The sequence below is a fragment of the Chrysoperla carnea genome, chromosome X, assembly GCF_905475395.1.
Source record: "Chrysoperla carnea chromosome X, inChrCarn1.1, whole genome shotgun sequence".
Taxonomy (NCBI): Eukaryota; Metazoa; Arthropoda; class Insecta; order Neuroptera; family Chrysopidae; genus Chrysoperla; species Chrysoperla carnea.
The window spans coordinates 29728750-29749437 of NC_058342.1; the positions used below are offsets into that span (position 1 = coordinate 29728750).

The 20688-nt window shown below is 29.8% G+C and overlaps 2 protein-coding genes across 4 annotated transcripts; one reads left to right on the forward strand and one right to left on the reverse strand.

The window, feature by feature from the left end:
* Positions 1-2567: 2567 nt before the first annotated feature.
* On the forward strand, positions 2568-9452 carry LOC123302244 (calcium uptake protein 3, mitochondrial-like). 2 transcript variants are annotated; one of them, XM_044885098.1, is made up of 9 exons: positions 2570-2897; positions 3316-3451; positions 5155-5313; positions 5499-5581; positions 5751-5816; positions 7493-7842; positions 8360-8517; positions 8579-8736; positions 9261-9451. In XM_044885098.1, the coding sequence occupies exons 1-9, from the start codon at positions 2679-2681 to the stop codon at positions 9339-9341; spliced, it is 1410 nt and encodes a 469-aa protein (XP_044741033.1). In that variant the 5' UTR covers positions 2570-2678; the 3' UTR covers positions 9342-9451. The 2 variants fall into 2 exon arrangements, with proteins under 2 accessions (XP_044741034.1, XP_044741033.1); XM_044885099.1 differs by lacking the exon at positions 5751-5816 and having other exon boundaries at positions 2568-2897; positions 9261-9452.
* A 2874-nt stretch (positions 9453-12326) lies between these two features.
* On the reverse strand, positions 12327-19943 carry LOC123302231 (gastrula zinc finger protein XlCGF17.1-like). Of its 2 annotated transcripts, XM_044885075.1 has the most exons (4): positions 19929-19943; positions 18685-19859; positions 16015-16019; positions 12327-12336 (listed from the first exon to the last, which is right to left on the reverse strand). In XM_044885075.1, exons 1-2 carry the CDS (start codon positions 19933-19935, stop codon positions 18706-18708), a joined length of 1161 nt encoding a protein of 386 aa, XP_044741010.1. In that variant the 5' UTR covers positions 19936-19943; the 3' UTR covers positions 12327-12336; positions 16015-16019; positions 18685-18705. The 2 variants fall into 2 exon arrangements, with proteins under 2 accessions (XP_044741010.1, XP_044741009.1); XM_044885074.1 differs by lacking the exon at positions 19929-19943 and having other exon boundaries at positions 18685-19902.
* Between the last annotated feature and the right edge of the window lie 745 nt (positions 19944-20688).

Below are 20688 nucleotides of genomic sequence, written 5' to 3' on the forward strand. Positions count from 1 at the left end.
TTTAAAAAATAAAAATAAATTTAAAAAAAAACTAAAAAAAAAAATACAAAAAAAAAAAACAAAAACCAATTTTGATAGTCATGTAAAAATAAAAAAAAATTATACTTACAATTTTTATAAAAAAAAAAAGTATTATATAATATTATTTATTTGTTAATTATTATTATTATTTTTTTAATTTTTATTTAAATTAAGTGATTAATTAATTATGATTGTAATTTATTTTTTTAATATATTTTTCTCCATTGCAAAAAAAAACATAAAAAAATGAATAATTAATTCGCTACTAAAAAACAAAAAATATATGTTTATAATTATTATATTATTGATTAAAGCGTCGTAATTGTTTTTTTTTAACTGATTAAAAAGAAAAACTTAATTTTAAACAAAAAGGTGCAATGAAAATTAACAAAGTTTTTGAGGGTATTCAGTTATTTTCTAGAAGTAGAGAATCCTGTAAAAATCAAATGTAAATGACCTTTCGGCCAAATTATATTGACAGTTGGATAAAAGGACTTTCGTAAAATGTTGATCAAGAGAGTCAATGAACCGAAAATTTTTGATATACACTCCGCAAAAATAAAAATCCGACACTTCTTTTTCGATAAAAAATCCACTTTTTGCAACCATGTAACTTTGTTTTTCTTGACCGTTTTGCGATCCACCAAGATTAAGAATCTAAGAATCGAAATGTCATGGCAATCAGAAATTCGCTACTATTTCCCCCGTCCAACTAAATAAATGGTAAATCCAGGTTCATGAAAAAGACAGCTGCTCTGGCCTGCCTTTTCCTCGGTACTCTCATGTGTCCGTATAAGCTGAATTTGTGGGTAGTATTTGTTCAATTTGATAAAGACAGTCAGTGGCTGTGTTGAGCCGAACTGAAAGCTTAGATAATTTACTAACATATCTCCATGCGCCTCAAAGGTAGCACAGGACTACCAAACGTCCTCAACTGGGTTGACGCAACAAATAAATCAACCAGATATAGGTACTGGGGCCCAAGGACATTCCAAAGAATTGTAAAGCCTACGAGCTTGCTAAAAATGTCACAAAGCTATGCGATACAAGCATCAATAGCCATCCGGGAGTTCCGTTTGCGAACTGTTAGCTGCTCCTGAATGAAGATCTAAAGAAAGGTCAATCTTTGATGGAGGGAGAAGGACATTTGTGATACTACAAGACAGATATGGTCTAAGTACAATCGTAGGCGTTCCGAAGACCTTATATCGCTTCAAAAGGTCTCTATAAGCAACAATGTAGTTTTATTTCAAAATAATTACTTTCATTTATGAAAAAATTGAATACCTACTTAAAAATTTTGTTAATAACAATAACGTTTATCTATTATCTAGCCCCCCCCCCCCCCTCTCTTATTAAAATATGCGTCATATCATATTTTTTAAATACACAAAGCTAAAAAATATAATTTATTTACAGTACTATTACTAATTAAAAAAAAAAAACAAAAAAAACAAAAAAAAAACAAGGAAAAAAGCAATTTGTCGACTCTAACAAATTTTTAAAGTAGGTGATAGAACGTCCATAATTTAAAAAAAAAAAATTGATTTATTATTGATGATCTGATGAATAATTGAGTGAAGAAAACAAAAAAAAAACCATTTTATTTCAAAATAAATGTTAAAAAAATTATGATTGTGAATAAAATACTATATAAAAATAACAAGTTTTAGTTTTTGTGTAATAAGTACCCCAGTATCCCTATCCCGGTTTCATGACGATTCATTATGGTCATTTCGTCTTCGAAATTTCATCCCTCTCTTTCTTGGGTAATCTATCCTCAGCAAAATTACGTAAGTTTCCAATGTCTGAGTATTTTCTTTCAAGGTTTGTGTTACCCCATCGATAACCCATATAACGTCAATTTATTTCAATGACAGAGTTAACGCAAAAGCCAAAAAACCCACAGATCTGTAGAATGTATATTTCAATCACACGGTTAACATGAGGGATAAAAACCTTACAAACCCGTGGTAGCTCGACTCCATTAGAACGTAAACGGGAATGGTCTACCTGTGGAACGCCTGGATATTTCAATCGCAGGGTTAATGCAGAAACCAAAAATTAGAGGTATGACGAACGTAAAATGGTAATTTTTTTCAAAATATACTGTTTTAACTTTATTTAAAGTGGTTATCTTATTTTAAATACGCGCCAGGATATTATGTTGTATATTAAGACATGCGTATTATGACCATGCTTCGACATTTATTATCCTTGTCAATCTACTTTGAGACGTTCTAACTCTGTTAACAATTCCAGTAGTATATTTTCAAAGACGTTTCCTATGTCTGCCTATACAGTTCTATGGTATTATCTCTATGGAGTATCCTTACTTTATTTTTAACCCTAAAAAAAGTAAATACCAAAAATTTATGGGGATGATCGTATAAAAAATTGAAAATTCCCAAACTTTTCTCATTTTCCATTTGAAAATTGTTTGTAACAAACAGTTAAGCTAGTTGAACTAACTGAAATATAGATGTCACTATTATGCACAATTGCAATTTTCACATTATTTGACAGATTTGAATCTTAGATAAAAATTTATAAATAAAATGTAGATTTTCCGATTCTTTATGCAAATCTGATAAAAAATATTCTTTTAATAATACAAACAATAATCTAATTTTTGTGTTTGTAATTTGAAAAAAATAATGTCCACTTTATGGAAATTAAATAAAAATGTTAGGTTATTTGTTCGGCATTTGAAAAATACTGAAAGATTATATTCAACCAAAACGAAAAATGTGAATCAAACTTATCTTTTACTAGCTCCAATATGTGGGAGTGGTCTAGCTGTATTTGGATATTGGGTTTATTGTAAACAGTATGAGAAAAATCCCTTCGTAGTTAATGCCGCTCGTCAGAATATAGTACGTAGAACTCGAATTTTCTTATTTAAAAATACATGTTAATTTGCTTGTTGACAATGATGTATCTCAGAAAGTTTTTCCACACATCCACGGAGGTTCTGAAGCGTTTTAGAAAGTATGTTATTGGATTTTCGCAATTAGAGAAGTGTAACACCCTTTGAACATATTTTTCAACAGTAGAAACGGGTTTCCTTAGAAAGTATTTCGCAGAGGCAAGAATGTATTTTCTAAAACGTTTTAGACACTCTGATATGTACATTCCACCATATTTGGATAATAAACTTCCTTGAGAAGTTTTAGAAAGTTATTTCAGAATGATATAGTCCATTCAGAAAGCTTTTTCCCGAGCAGAAGTATTTCAAAAATATAATTTTGAATAAACTTTCCATATTCAGTTAATATTTTTCGGTATATTTAGGATGAATGGGGACCAGTCGTACAATTAACTTCCAGAGAACGTCGATTCATCAGATTTGCATCAGTCGAATTCGATGGACAGTTGTATATGACACCTCAAGATTTTCTTGAATCAGTTATTGAGCAACAACCAAGACGTACGTAAACTTAATTTTGAATAATTATTGAATTTGGTTTTGGGTAAATAACCCGATTATTATCACAGACTTATTTAAAGTAAAAGTAAAGAATGGCGAGGATGACAAACATAAAATCCGAGACATTCTTTACTCGCTCCTGTGGTGTGTATACTATTTTTCGGCTCTACTGAGGTGAAAAGCGGCAACTTCGTTTAGCACAGCGGAATTTTTAGGGCTGCACAGAAAATAATTTAGAACTGCACAAATCGAAAGTAGAACTGCACATTAAAAAAAGTTTGATTGTTCATACAATGAGTAGTTCGATATTCGACTGAATTCCTTTTTTTTTCCTCTCACATACAGGATGTTCAAATTTATATAATAAAATTAAGATGAAGATAATTTGCATTGAGTGATGGTTGGGAACTATCATCATGGATATTTGGCATTTCTCGTATCTTTTGATGACTAAAAAAAATAAAACAGGGTGGCTCATAAAGTACATCAATACTAATTTTCTACAAACTAATTTAAATCACAGTAAATTTTTCAATTTTATTGAGTAAATTTTAATAGTTTGTGGCTTTTATGTTAGGTATAATGCTAACGTACATTTTTTGGACTTATTTGCTACAAGTCAAAAATTTGTGCGAGCAATTAAGAAAGCCACGCTTTTTCATTTCTGAACCCGGAGGAAATTAGAGATAATTGACTCTCCGACACTATCGACTTCTCGAATTTTTGCCTTGGTGCAAATAAGTCCTCAAATAGGTACGCTAGCTTTATAGTCCGTGCAAATTTGGAATTTAGTTCCTTGAATTCTGAAACGCGCAATTTCTGAACGTATAGTTATAGTTTTTTATATACCCTATGAAATATATCAGATAGGACCCAGATATATTAGATAGGACCCATTTCTTAAACCGTAACAGAAAAAATGAAAGATTAAATAGAGAATGTTTATTACAAAATAAAAAACTTTTGTTTCAAACATTTTTTTGGTAAATATCATAGTTTACTCGTAAGGCCGCAAAATAGGGCAAAAATTTATGTTTCTATTCTCTCCAAAACTATACAAGATAGTTGGCTGCGACATCCCTAGCTTTTTACTAAACAGCCCCGTTCAACTAGCGATTTGAATGATATTCAGCTTTGCTTCTAATATAATATTTAATGAACGGGCGACTGATGCTCACGCCTTTCATATTTAATTCCAACTTTTTGTCACTACACTCTTCTATTATCAATCTGTGGGAAACTCCAAGAATATTGTTCCTTGTCGACGCCATATTGACAGTGTGCTTTTTTCAGCACCGGGAGGCAGAAAGTGGAACTGAGTGTCATAGACTAGGCTAGGCAAGTAGTTAAACGTTACCGATACAAGTCATTTGCCTAGCTGTTTGATTGAATGACTGCATATCGATCAGGCCTGTTAGCGAAAAAGACTAGGCTGTTATATATAATATAATTTTCCATGTGTTAAGAGTACGGGTGTCGAGAATCTTTTTAAAAAATTAAAAACTTTGAGAAACTACGTCGCAAAACTGCTTATTTCAGAATTTAACGAAAATCCACTAATAATAAATAACTAATTTGCCTGGACTATTTATACCTATGTGTGTGTGTTTGGTAAAGTTGAGTGTAGCCGCGCTCCAGATTTTTTGCTTTATTGTTACCATTACAAATTTCACATGTCTAAAAGTTATTTTTTTGCCTTACAGCTCGCCTTAAACGACGTATTTTAACCATGAAAGAAATTGAACAATTCCGCGATGCAACGCCCAGTTTAAATAAAGGTTCATCGCATTTGTTCAGGGATATGCGGGATAATGGTATTATTTCTTACACTGAATATCTATTCTTGCTTTCAATTTTGACAAGTAAGTATTGTACTTATTGTTTTTCGATGTTACGATATTTTTGGTCACATGACGTAAAAAAAAAAAACAAACAATTGAGTAATGAACACTGTCTATACATGGTATTTCAACAATTAACTCAGTCAATAGTTTGTTTTCACTTGTTTTAGTGTATTTTATATCTATTCTAATCTTTTAATTTTCAGAGCCTCAATCTGGATTTCGTATTGCCTTTAATATGTTCGACACAGATGGTAATGAGCGTATTGATAAAAATGAATTTTTGGTAGTGAGTACAAACATTCAAATTTTCTGTTTTCAAAATTTTCCAAAATTTTTTGTTTGTTTGTTAAATCATAATATTTTCATTATTTGCATTTTTTATGTTTTTTCCAAGTAGTAGTTTTCACTTTTTAGTTTTTTTTTTTGTTTTATTTTGTTACAATTTTGAATATTAGATTCGGGGACTTCTATCCGGTAGACTGAAATCAATGGCTGAATTGGATGATTTCACTCGAAATGATGTGAGTTTTTTTTTTTTTTTATTTTTTTTTTTTAAATTAATTTTTTAAAAGGCCATTCCGAATTATTTAAAAACGTTTGTTATCTATGATTATATAATAGTTATCTATTATAGCATCTCCTGAATGGATGCTTCTTGTTATTATTAGATGCTTTTTATTAGAATGGGATCAAGGCTGATTTAAGATTGGTGGGGGCCCTGAGGCCAGTTAATGGCGGGGGCTCGTACCAATAAACGTGAAAAATCGAGTAACCACAAAAGTGAATTTGGAGGAATTATTAATTTGTCAACTTTATTTTTAATATAAATATTGTCAATGATAATAAATGAGAACTTTGGGATATTTCGAATCAATTTTTGATTTTTCTCCAATTTCTTAGATCAATTTTTGTGTTATATAAATGTGAATTTCGACTGCTATATAGTCATCATCAGTATTCATTAGCTAATCGTAATTATTCTTATAATGTTTGTTGCTCGTTGTTAATTTGGTGACGCTCTGCAAACTGATACATAATTTATACTTTTCCAAGTATCTAACAAATTGTGACGTCGGCCAATCATCTTCGATCAGGTGATTAGTTTTTGTCCAATGAGCGTGATCTTTATAGGCCAATGATATTTGAGTATTTTATCACCTGATTTTGACACTTAAAATAAAAATTTAAATTTTAAACCAAAAATAAAATAAAATTTGTATTAAATCTGAATTTGAATAGGTCCTTTATAATTCTGAATGCGCCTTAAATCTAATCGTTTTTACTTATGATTAATTTTTCATTAGTTTCATTTATTTTTAACATTTGTTTTATTTAACCTAGATATTCGTCTTAAGCTAGAACTAATTAATCAAAATTTAGATTTCGTTACAACAAAATTGAGTTATAGAGTAAAGAAAAATTTAAAAACTCGTTGAAATACGTATTTTTTTCTAGTAATTTTATTATGTTTTACTAACGGAGGGGACCAGCATTTACTTATTTTATAGAAAAAAATAATGGGTTGTTCACAAACTAAGGAACCAAATGAGACTGATTTCGAGATTGATCTCCGGGAATTTCTCTAAACTGAACTCTTGATTAAGTCACCTTTCAAAACATAATGGTTCCTTCCCGTCAGTTCGCTCCGGGGCTCCGTGGGTTCGATTTTAAATCAAAATAGTGATTTTTCATGAGTTGATTAAAGAAAGGTTTGCTGGTAAAAAACTTATCAAATTATAGGTCTAGGTTCATCCGTAGTATTTGACAGTTATTTCAGAATAACTGGAATGTCTGTTGTAAAGGTCGTGCCTAACAACTTTAATCCGATTGGATTTTTTCTTGATAATAATAAAAGTTATTAAACTTTTTTGGAAAGAACAAAAATTACATTTTTCGCTGAAATCTGGAGAATATTTATTCCCCTGTCCGGAGACCAGAGATACATTTCGAAAACCGGAGACTCCAGCCACAAAACCGGAGAAATGGCTAACTAAAAGAGCAAAAATTTGTTAGATACGACGTTGGCAACAGCTTTTCGAATTTCCAGCGGACTGTGAAATACTACACCTACAAAGACCTATTAAGTTCGCATTTGAAATAACTTAAAATCTGTATGCTTTAAAATAATTACAAATTCTTCTAACAATGCGATTTTTTAAGTATGTGTAAAAAATTTTAAATGAAATATATTTCTTAGATGGAACGTATCTTCAGTTACGCATGGAAAGGTAAGCGAGGTATATCTGGTTCTCTAGAAGAAAAGAAAACCGAACGAAATCCAGAGAAACATGCGGAGCAAGATCAATACGTAAACGATGAGACTGGTCTACAACGGCGACATATTGTCGATACCATGTTAACTGTTCACTTCTTTGGTAAAAAAGGCAAAGATGAATTACGTTTTAATGGTTTTCGTAAATTTATGGAAAATTTACAAACAGAAGTATTAGAATTAGAATTTAATGAATTTTCTCGGGGCTTACCAACCATTTCGGAATTGGATTTTGCGAAAATTTTGCTAAGATACACGTATTTGGATACTGATGAGTAAGTAAAAGCCAGATTTTATTACCTATTCAATTTTGTTTTAGAAAAAATAAAATATATAGCCATGAGTGGGGCATTTTGTCAGCAAAAAATCCCCGCCCCCCAATTTTTTAGGGGAAGGCCATGAAAAAATTAAAGTTTATCGAATAACCTCATTAGTTTGAAGAAATTTTCGACCAAATGCAAAAAAACCTCATCTATTTAGCATATATAGAAGCTACAAGCGTATCTTATGGAATAATCTTCTCATTATGGGGGGGGGGTTACCGAATAGCCTCATTAGTTTAAAAATATTTCACATCTTTGCAAAAAATCGTACTCTTGATGACGGAACAATAATGACCGTAAAGCAGATGGTAAGAAGAGAAGATACGTGTTAAAAAAAATGTGTTTTTTTTTACTGATTTAGGGTTGTGGAAAATTCGATATGGCAACTCAGGTTATATTGACTTACAGGATTTTTAAAACGGGCAGGTCGCTCCTAACTTATGTAACAATATTTGAATCTTTTTTCCAGATATGACATGTACTTAGATCGTTTAGTAGAACGCTTAAACGAATCGGATCGAATATCATTCGATTCATTTAAAGATTTTTGTCAATTTCTAAATAATTTGGAAGACTTTACGGTTGCAATGCGTATGTACACACTAGCCGATCGTCCAATATCGAAAGGTAAATTAATTTTTCTTAAAAAATTTATTAAATAGATGCTAAATATTCATTTTTAATTTAGATGAATTTACGCGTGCTGTAAAATTATGCACTGGTACAACTTTAACACCACATTTAGTCGATACAGTATTCGCAATTTTCGATGTTGATGGTGATGGATTATTGAGTTATCGAGAATTTATCGCTATTATGAAAGATCGAGTTCATCGTGGACTTAAGGTAAAATTTTTTTTTTATCAAAAGCGAAACCAAACGACTATCGTTGAATCAGAAATCAGTGGTCCCAAACAAGTGAATTATTAAGGGGGAATGTCTGTGTGACAAATTTTTTTGCATGTTTTAAAAGTTTACAACAAGTCCGAAGGAAGTCACGTATAGAAAGAATGCGAAATTTTGACCATATGTTTTGAGACTTGAGGAGAAGTTTCGATAGATAAGCTTGGGAGTTGAATATAACAGGGTGGCGATCGAAAACCAAAAAATGTAAGGGAATTTTAAAATTCTGTAAAAAAACAAGGAATAATCAAGGAATTTTAGTATAATTTAGTATTTGAATAATTTCAAACTATTTCATAAGAACAATTCCATCGCTACCCTGTAGAATCTGTGACACGTATAAGTCTTTATCAGTGACCCGAATATGAAAAACCTCTTATTGTTAATTAAAATCTCTAAGAAATTTTCTATATTATTTCCCTTCCACCCTGTATGATCAATTAACTTATATATTTGTTTTTTTACAGTCCTATGCAAAAGCTGAAGGTTGGGATGCGTTCAAAGCTTGTGTAAAACAAGAAATGAAAACGCCAACATGGAAACATTAATTTGATTATTTGCCAAAAATTTGATTTTATTCACAATATTACCAATTACTACTAACCCCAAACTAGCTTTAAAATATGTTGTTTTTTAATGAAAACTAGTTGAAATTTTTTGCGCGCTAATGTATTCAAAACTAGGATAATTTCCTGTTCCGTCTCATATTAATTTATCGTCTGTGATTTATTTCATGAGATATTATTACAAATCTATTCGTACAAATATTTATAGATATTTATTTATTTGAAGTTATGTTTCTAGATGAAAGAGGATTTAATAATACTTTACGATCTTGGAATCGAAAAAAAATGATCGATTTATTCAAATAAAATAGTCTTCCTAAACTCAGCACACTAGGCCTATCGTTTAGAATAGTTAAGTAATAGATCTAATTTAAATATCCTACGTTCTTCCCTGTCAAGAAAGACAGGTGTAAAACAGGAATTTTTGGCCTATGGTCTATGGATAGCACGGTACGATTTGAATCTACAAAAAATAGACATACATTTTACACTCATCGGATAGAATTTTCGAAATACAGCTAAATCGAAAGAATACACAATGTAGCTCCAAATTTAGTAGAGAAATTTGGTGCCAGTGAGTATCTTCTATTTTTAGTTAGGATTTAGAACTGATTCCAAGATCAAAAACCTAATAACTTTTAAAAAATTTTTCAATCATTACTAAGATGATCTAAAAAAATACTCATTAATAGATATCCTAAAATCTTCTTGCCATGATTGAATTTGTTTGAAAAGTTTATCGGTATTATTAAATCCTAATTGGGTTTGAGTGTGTGATATTAGATTTAGAATTTTGTTAACATTGCTTTAAAAAGAAATCATCGGTTGTGTTTTGTTTATCTAATTAATTTTATATCTAAAGAATATATTTTATTGTTACGAATTATCGTCGCTGACTGGGCGTACTTTTAATGATAATCATTTCAAACGTATTCCAACTTGACGATGAGTTTGAGCATCAAGTTAGGTCACGTGGCCAGTTTATTCTGTGCTGCCATCTGAAAAAAAACTGATAGCTTTTTGATTTTGACAGTACTGACTAAATAAATTTACATTCAACTATCGAGCAGACATGAAAACAATACAATATAGCGCTGACGCTTGACGTGGAGCATAATTATATTTTTTTCACCTAGATGGAACTCTAATTTGACGCTCAAAGCTAGCGTAATCGTCATCATGAGGTTACATCTTAAGAATTTATTCATATGTATTTCAACATTCATGTATTTCAACTTTCTTGAAATGTTATATTTAAAGTACGTTCAACGTAAGACATTTTACCTGTTTAGCTGATACAACGAGGCGTTAATGCCCGTAACAATCAACCAATAAGAAAGCGATGTAATAACTCATTGTCTGTGTTTCTTATTGGTTTTTGTTTATTATCTGCTAAACGAACTAATTAGGACGCACAAGTTTCATTGAAATCTCACCATTAATAAAAAAAAAACGTATATAATATTATAATAAAAAGTATTTTTGACCTACTTTAAAAATGAGATCTGTTTAATCTCAGACGTTGTTACATTTAGTGCAAATTTTGCTAGTCACAAGTAGGGTTGCCAAATTTGAAAAATGTCATCCCGGGATATTGAAAAATGATCAATAACAGGCCTTTTAACAAACAGTTGAGCGCAATTATTCTCTTTCTGTTAATATTTGTTATTAATTATGCGACTGCGCGACGTAAATAAGTAGTAATTTGTGCCTCAGTTTATATATGTTTGTTGGTTACTTTGCTATAGAGATCAAACTCAAGGGCCGATTTTAATTATTCTTACGTCAATACATTTGTCTTCATCTTACGAATCTTATTAAAGACATGGCGGTAATGAAAATTAAACATGGCGACCATCAGAAGACATATTGTGAAAAAAAATAATATGATTCTATGTTAAGTGGGGTATCGTTGAATAGGTATTAAATAGACAAATCGATTGACGTCGGGTCACGCGTTTGGTCTCTAGAGGGCTAAACATAAAGACCGCCACAAAGGACTAAACATACATACAAAAAAACCAGAATTCATTAAAGAAAAAAACAAAGTACGGTAGATTACATAACGATTTTAACAATCGGGACCCATTAAAATATAGAACAGTTCGAATATGTCCAATAATGGCCCCCGATTGTTAAAGTCGCGTTTTTTGATTTTTAAATTTACTTGTTTATTTTATCATATTAGTTTTTGACATACTGCCCGAAAAAAAAGAATCATTATTTAAAATGAAAAGGTCTATTATGTGGGACATAAAGAAATTATCAAAAAATTCATATTTAAAATTTATTTATTAATTTTTGAACCAATCAAACAATTATAAATGATTTAAACATATTAAAAAAAAAAAAAAAAACGTAAATAATTATTTGAATTTGTTCTTAAAATTACATTTTGTTGGCTATTTTGTGCATTTCAAAAGGTTTTTCTTTAAAAAAAAAAGAAAGAAGGAATCAGTTAGAATAAATCGAGATTTCGGAATGATTGGCAACCCTAATAACAAGTTATTAAAGTATATTTATTAATTATTTCAAATAAATTGATAATTGTTTTTTACAAAACATTATTTTTATTTTAGAAATGCGTCTAGTCTATTTTGAGTTGATTTCAGAATGTTCAATTTATTTGAAATAAACAATAATTTAAATATGTACTTAAAAATTTTATTGTATTTATAACCATTATTAACCTCAATAAAAGTTTATTTAAATCTGAATATCTTGTTTTTATATTCACATCAACCATTTCCCAGAGACGGATTAAACTTTAGACAGAGTAGGCACCTGTCTAAAGAGATGCATTCATGCTGTCAGTTGATGAAATACTTCATACTTACATAACAGAACCATCTAGTATTGCGTAGTAAAACTAATAAGGATGCGTTACGTTACGTTGGAAAAACTTTTAAGATGTTATGAACGATTTTGTATCCGAAAAGCTAATATTTAAACTTAATCTACATGACAAAACTATTTTCTTAAAATAAAGTTAAAATACTCGCGTCTCATTTTACTCGCATCACTTCAACAACTTGGAAAAAAGCTGATAAACTTCAAACGTCTGAAAAGGGACCCCGACATCTATTTAAAAAAAAGTTATATTGTGACGTATAAAGTCTGACAACACTGAAATATTTTTGATGACATTTTAGGATCAATTCATAATATCATGACTTAAAAAAAGGTTTAGAAAATTTTAATTTCGTGAACAATATTAATATTAATTTATTTTTATTTATAGGCAATTTTATTACATATATGATATAAAAGTTGCATAATAAACAAAATTACATTTTAATATTATTTCTCTGGCCTGTTTTTTTTTAGCTTTACATTTTCAGACCATGAATCTATTTTTCGTCATTAGCCAATTCGATAAAATTGAAAATGATGGGTAAATCATTAATTGATAAAGGAATAAGGAAGTTTTGTAAATGGGTACAAGCTTTTAATAAATAATATGATCATTTTTGTGTAGCTTTTCTGGGTCTCGAGTTATTAACTTTAAATTAATGTGTTTACCGTCGTTTTCCAATCATAAATTTCTGAGTCTTGAGCTATGGACCTTAAGTTATCGAAATTCTACTGTACATTCAGCCATTTGCTAAATTTCAAACAGCTGTTTTTCCGAGAAAAAAGGTATAATCGTGTTCATCTACAACTCATTCGAGCGTATTTTTTATCAACCTCCACCGTTTTGCGTCGAGGTATTTTTTTTATCATAAACTTCATATGACAAACATTTTTCTACATTTGTTGATGTTGAAACGATCACAAACGACCTCACACTGGAGAAAAATTTTATTCATGTGAAATTTTTCTCCAGCGTGAAATCGTTTGTGATCATTTAAAACGGTTTTCCGTGTAAATGCTTTATCACATGCTTGTCAAAATAAATTCGGTTTCACAAAATTAACATTAAAATGATTTTTCTCCAATGTGAGTTCGCGATTCTCCAATTTCTAGCGATTCTTTAATCAACAAGTGATGCTTGAAATGAATTTCTTCATGGTCCAGTATTTACTGTTTTTAGCCCATTACGATTCAGACGAATTTTCAATACTGAAAATAATAGGTTTTTTTTATCGAAGTGTCTATTGACACCATCCACGGACCAATCTTATCCTTCTAGTCATTGGGTCGCCGTTAATGCGGTCGAGTTGGCATAAATGTGCGAGCTTTTTGACTTTTTGGTTAACTATGTGATTGCGTTCATTTACTGATCCACGGGCATTTGCGTGTTAATTTCGAGTTGTTCGGGATTCTAATAACTTTGGTCCGTGGATGGTGTCAGTCGTAGCACAAATAAATTATGTTGCAATACCTTTGAAAAAAATTACTTCCTGTAAAATGAGAAAACCATACTCTGGCACTTGAAATTTTAACTTTTTTCATTCAAATTTGTCATCTATTAAACATTTCATTTCTTATTCTTACTGTATCAGCACACTTTGGTAACTGATAAAAACTGAAATCCGAACTTCCAGTTTTTGTAGATTTGCACATTGGCACACCACAACGATAATTAAATGACATAGTGATCCAAAAATAAAAGCAATTATTTTAAAGTTTTATATAATTTTTTGTTGATAAAAATTATTACATTAACCTATTTATTTTATGCCCAACACAGGAAACAACGTGGAGTATAGACATATATTATTCTACGAGTATAGAGATTAAAGAAGCACCATAGAGATAATCTGTATTAAAATGCTCCGTGACCTTTGAAAATACACTACTGGAATTGTTAACAAAGTGAGAACCACGTCTCAAAGTAGATTGACAAGGATAATAAATGCCGAAGCATGGCCATAATACGCATGTCTTAATATACAACATAATATCCTGGCGCGTATTTAAAATAAGATTATACCACTTTTAAATAAAATTAAAACAGTATATTTTGAAAAAATTACCATTTTACCATTTTTAAAAATTTTTAGAATTAACACAAAATTATCTAACAATATTAATCGTTTGAACGTTAAAACAAAATAAATTTTTATGTGCAGTTGTGAATGTGAAATGTAAACAGATAATTGATGCAGCTGATTCCGGTCATAAGATCATGCGTATTGAATACCATCCTTCGGTATTACGTGTTTCTCCGTCAGCTGTTTGAATATTGTATTTTTATCTTTGTTAATCTACTCTGTGAAGAAAAAATATACATACTTGGTATACGCTGGGCTCATCTATTTAAAATATATGATCTAAGAGAAACGTAATAAGTGAATTATTGACTGATAAAAAATAAAAAACCAAAATAAAGCATTTTTTACGTAGATTACGAATAAAATTTAACATTCAAATTTTCCTAAAGTGTACAACTTTCTCGGAATAGTTTTGGATTGTTAAATCTTCTTTACCTCATGCTACGAAATTATCCGTCTAAGTGAGACAATTTTAATTCGTATAAGATCAGTGGTCGACTAAGGATTTATTGCTCCCTAAGACACCCCTTTAGCAGAAGTTTTATTTCATTCTAGAATTTAAAATCTTTTATATTTTACCAATGTGAATCTTTTACTAAAATTACCCTTCTTCGAGGAAAAATGAAAGTGCAATCATCAAAAGTCAAGCTGGAACAGTACAGGTTTGGATGAGGTGCCCTAATCCGACACTTTGATATTAGTAAACAACAGGGGCGTGGCTACCGCCGTAACAATAATACGGGGCCCCCTGAAAACATGCTTCAAATCTGAAAATCAAAAAATGCATTCCATTAAGGAAGTCATGGAATTATTGCTGATAAAATTCAATAACAGCATGATTTTTTTACTTGACTCTTTCAGATACACCCACAAACGCTAATTTAAGTTTTTCAAAATTAAAACTGATAAAAATTAACCTAAAGACTTCGATGGAACAGGAAAGGCTATCAGAAATTTTATTAAAACTGAAATTATCTTCAGCTATGATTTAAAAAATCAATTTGCCGAAAAAAAAAAAACAAAAAAAGTATTATATTTAATTTGAATTGTTTGGCTAGCTCGATTTCTAGGAGAAAGTGATCACTTATAATCAATAAATATTTAATTTAATTTAATGCAAGCATTTTTGTTTCATTTGTGAGAAACCTTTATCCTTAATTTGGGCCCCAAAACTAATTTTAATACAGGGCTCCTCCAAGGCCAGCTACACTACTGGTAAACAATATTCTAAAATAACAACCTTTTAGTTTCTTAATTTTCAATAAATATCTATTTATAAATATTATCGAAGATAATAAATGAGAACTCTAGGATATTTCGAAATAAATTTCGATTTTTGCCCCAATATTCTAGATCAGTTTTTTGTATTTTTAAAATACGTATTTTCGACTACCAAGTAGTCATCATCAGTAAGAATTAGCTAGTGAATGTTACTCTTTGCTAATTTGGTGGCGGACTGCACGTATCTAGGAAATTGGGGCAAAAATCGAAATTTATTTTAAATATTTATTTGTTTATTAAAATAAAAATATTTTTATATTTATGATCGTTTATTTCATTTGGATGGGTAATAATTAAGTCACAGTTTTCACATGTGTATGGAAGTCTTAAATGTCTAAGTCTATGTTTTAATAATTTTTTTAAACTTAAATGTTTTATTAAAAACATCACACAGGGACTGGTTTTTCTCTGCTATGCATTTTTAGTTTATGTTGAACTAAACCTTGTTTATAGCTAAATTTTATCTCACAAAGATCACAAGAGAAAGGTTTTTCCCCAGTATGTGTGCGTTTATGTTTAACTAAATAATCTGGACGAGTAAATTTTTTCTCACAAACATCACAAGAAAATCGCTTTTCTCCAGTATGAGTTCGTTTATGTATATTTAAATATCGTTTATTTTTAAATTTTTTCTCACAAACATCACAAGAGAATGATTCTTTGAACAATTCTTGATAATTTGATTCAGTTTCAATTTCTTGCAACATTTCATCGTGATTTTCATCTTTTATAATTAAATCTGTATGGAGGAGCTCTGGTTCAATTTTAACATCACAAGAGTGTGATTCTTTGAACAATTCTTGATAATTTGATTCAGTTTCAATTTCTTGCAACATTTCATCGTGATTTTCATCTTTTATAATTAAATCTGTATGGAGGAGCTCTGGTTCAATTTTAACATCACAAGAGTGTGATTCTTTGAACAATTCTTGATAATTTGATTCAGTTTCAATTTCTTGCAACATTTCATCGTGACTTTCATCTTTTATAATTAAATCTGTATGGAGGAGCTCTGGTTCAATTTTAACATCACAAGAGTGTGATTCTTTGAACAATTCTTGATAATTTGCTTCAGTTTCAATTTCTTGCAAAATTTCATCGTGACTTTCATCTTTTAAAATTAAATCTGCATCGAGCTCTGGTTCAATTTTAATTCTTTGGTTTTTTAGTATTATTTCATTATCAGTTATATTGTGACATATTTCGTCATGAACCTCTTCTTTGATTTTGAATTCTTCATTTTCCATATTTTCACCTATATTTTGTTTTTTTTGTACCATCAAGATAAATATTTTATATAAGTAATTATACTCAAAAAAATGCTTACCATCCATTATTTTATGAAAAATAAAAATATATCATAAATTCAAATAAAAAGTACGAAATAAAAATAAAACGTACAAAACGGCGGAGGGATACTTTGTGCTTTCAAGAAAAACTGAAACATTGGCTCTAAAAAAATATGACTTTTCCTGACATCTATGGCGACGAAGTAAAATTCATTACCGGGACATTCAAATTGGTGTTTCTGAGAAAACATTTTAAAAGTTTGTGCCTTTTTAACTCAATAAATACCGAGTAAAACTCGGTCATTCAGATACTTATTATAATTCAAGTAAATTAATCATTAAATGTTGCGCACTATATTTAATTCAATAAATAAGTATCCTTAATACAATAACGAACAAAGATTTTATAACTAAAGCGCTATATATGTGGGTAAGATCGTCCGCCATTTTTGACTAATGTCAAATCGACAAAATTTTCTCAAACATATACATATTATACCATGTATATATGAAATATACATAGTATTATAAGTTTAGTCCCAAGTTTGTAACGCTTAGAAATATTGATGCTACATAGGTGTTCATAAAATCATCTAATTAATCCATTTCCGGTTGTCCGTCCGTCCGTCCGTCTGTGGTCACGATTACTCAAAAACGAAAAGAGATATCAAGCTGAAATTTTTACAGCGTGCTTAGGATGTAAAAAGTGAGGTCAAGTTCGTAAATGAGCAACATGGGTCAATTGGGTCATGGGTCCGTAGTACCCATCTTGTAAACCGTTAGAGATAGAATAAAAGTTTAAATGTAAAAAATGTTCCTTACAAAAAAATAAACAACTTTTGTTTGTAAACATCACTGTTTACCCACGAGGGCGTTAATTAGGTACAAATTTTATAGTATGTATTAATATAGGAATATCAAAGTGAATATCTTTTGTTATTTACATGACGTCAAAAAAAACAAACGATTGCGCATCAACACTTGCGCATTATGTGAGAATATCAGTTAAATATGTCAGATATGTATGTATGTGAAATGTGACAGAGTTATCAACACTGCCTATACATGGTATTTCAACAATTAACTCAGTCAATTGTTTGTTTTCACTTGTTTTTAAATTAATTATGTATATCAACGCTCCACTAAAATTGACGCATTTTTTTTGGAATATATTTGATTTTTTCCAAATATTAATTATATGCTTTAAATTAAAATGTTAAAGAATAAAAAAAAAATTAAAATTGACTATATTTTTTATTAATTGATACAGTTTTTATTAATTAATACAGTTTTAAATTCTAACATTCATATTTTCCCAAAGAGTACAATTTTCTCGGAATAGCTTTTAATCGTTAAATCTTTTTTACCATAAGTTATGTAATCATTCGTTTAGCCGGACTTAACCGGTCGACAAAGGATTCATTGCTCACTATCAAGACATACTAATTTTAGTCGCAAGTTTGTAACGCTTAAAAATATAGAAATATTGATGATACGAACCCAATTTTTGTATAGGTGTATTAAATCATCTTTCCAATCAGTCTATGTCCGTCTGTCCATCCGCCCGACTGTCTGTGAGCACTATAACTCAAAAACGAGAAGAAATATCGAGTTGAAATTTTATTAACATGCTCAGGATGGAAAAAGTGATGTAGAGTTCGTAAATCTGTAACATAGATGAATTACAGACCCAAGAAAGAGCTTTTTTTGGGAAAAATCGCTAAACCCGATATTTTTATGTTTAAGGTTTAATTAATTTTGATGCGTAGACTTCTCATCACATGCGTATGGAGACCTTAAGTGTGTAAGTCTATGAACTTAAATGTTTTATTACAAACATCACACAAGGACTGGTTTTTCTTTACTATGGAGTCTTAGTTTATGCTGAATTAAATTTTGTTGGATGCTAAATTTTTTCTCACAAACATCACAAGAAAATTGTTTTTTTCCCATATGTGTTCGTTCATGTTGAACCAAACTTTGTTTAAAGCTAAATTTTATCTCACAAAGATCACAAGAAAATGGTTTTTCTCCAGTATGTGTTCGTTTATGTTGAACTAAACTTTCTCGGCGATTAAATTTTTTCTCACAAACATCACAAGTGAATGGTGTTTCTCCAGTATGAATTCGTTTATGGCGAATTAAATGGTGCTGTTGGTTAAATTTTTTCTCACAAACATCACACAAAAATGGTTTTTCTCCAGTATGAGTTCGTTTGTGAATAACTAAAGTTTGTTTATAGCTAAATTTTTTTTCACAAACATCACAAGAAAATAGGTTTTCACCAGTATGTGTTCGTTTATGTCCAATTAAATGCTGTTGTCGATTAAACTTCTTATTACAAACATCACAAGAAAATGGTTTTTCTCCAGTATGAGTTCGTTTGTGTCCAACTAAATGGTGTTGTACGATAAATTTTTTCTCACAAACATCACATGAAAATGGTTTTTCTCCAGTATGTGTGCGTTTATGGACAATTAAATGGTTTTGTTGGTTAAACATTTTATTACAAACATCACATGAGAATAATTTTTCTGCAGAATGAGTTCGTTTATGTACAACTAAATTTTGTCTATGGTTAAATTTTTTTTCACAAACATCACAAGAAAATTGGTTTTTCCCCGTATGCGTTCGTTTATGTATAACTAAAGTGCGTCGATAGTTAAATATTTCATCACACACGTCACATGAATACAATTTTTGCTTCTGTATTTGTTTTTGTTTACGTAATTTAATTGTAGTTGTATCACAAAAATAATTTTCCTTGAACACTTCTTGATGATTTGAATCAGTTTCAGTTTTTTCCAACATTTCATCTTTTATAATTAACTCTGAATTAAACTCTGGTTCAATTTTAACCCTTTCATTTTTTATTATTATATTATTATCACTTATATTGTCACATATTTCATTATTTTCAAATAATTTTTCGTCATTAACCTCTTCTTTGATCTTCATTTCTAAACATAATTCTTCATTTCTTATGTTTTCACCTATATTTTTTAAAATTACCATTAAAATAAACATTATAAATAAATAATTATTTTTAAAAAAATTCTTACCATCCATTATTTTAGGTATTAAATATAAAAAAGTATAAACTATTTAAAGTAAATAAATATACTAATGTCAAATGTTCTCTTACTAGCTTGATACCCGCCAGCTTCACTGTGGTTAAAAGTAAAAACCACCGCTTTATAGCCTCCACCTCTCTTAATCTCACTTATCCCCCTTCCATGACACTCGAAGGGATTGTTTTACACAGCTGAAATATATGCACAGTTTTCAATTTTTTTTAAGTGTAAAATAGTCATAATTCATTGAGTATATCAGAAAAGATAGCCATGAATTGTTTAACATTTACTATTTTAAATTTTTATAGAAATCTTAAGTTTATAGTTTAAAATGATGATCATAGATGGAGTGAAATGTCAGAATAAATTTAATTTTTTTAATTAAAAAAAAATATATATATATATCTTTATAAATTAAAACTCATGTGTTATTCTGATGTATGAACTATATTGTTGTACAGTTTCATTCAAATTCATTCGCTAGTTTTTCCTTCTTAACATCCTTACTTTCACATTTATAATATATAGGGATTGTTATTTGATAATAAGATCAAATATAGTAACTAAAATAACGCTAGCTTTAAGAGTCAAATATGATCACATTGTATAATTTTGATCAGAGTACCATCTAATTAACGCTGCTATCATTTACTTGGCGCTAAAAATGTTACGTCGAACTGAATTACATACGATATTATGAAGCAGTTTGAAAATACTGAAGACAGGCAGTTGCTCTTGTTAGATATTA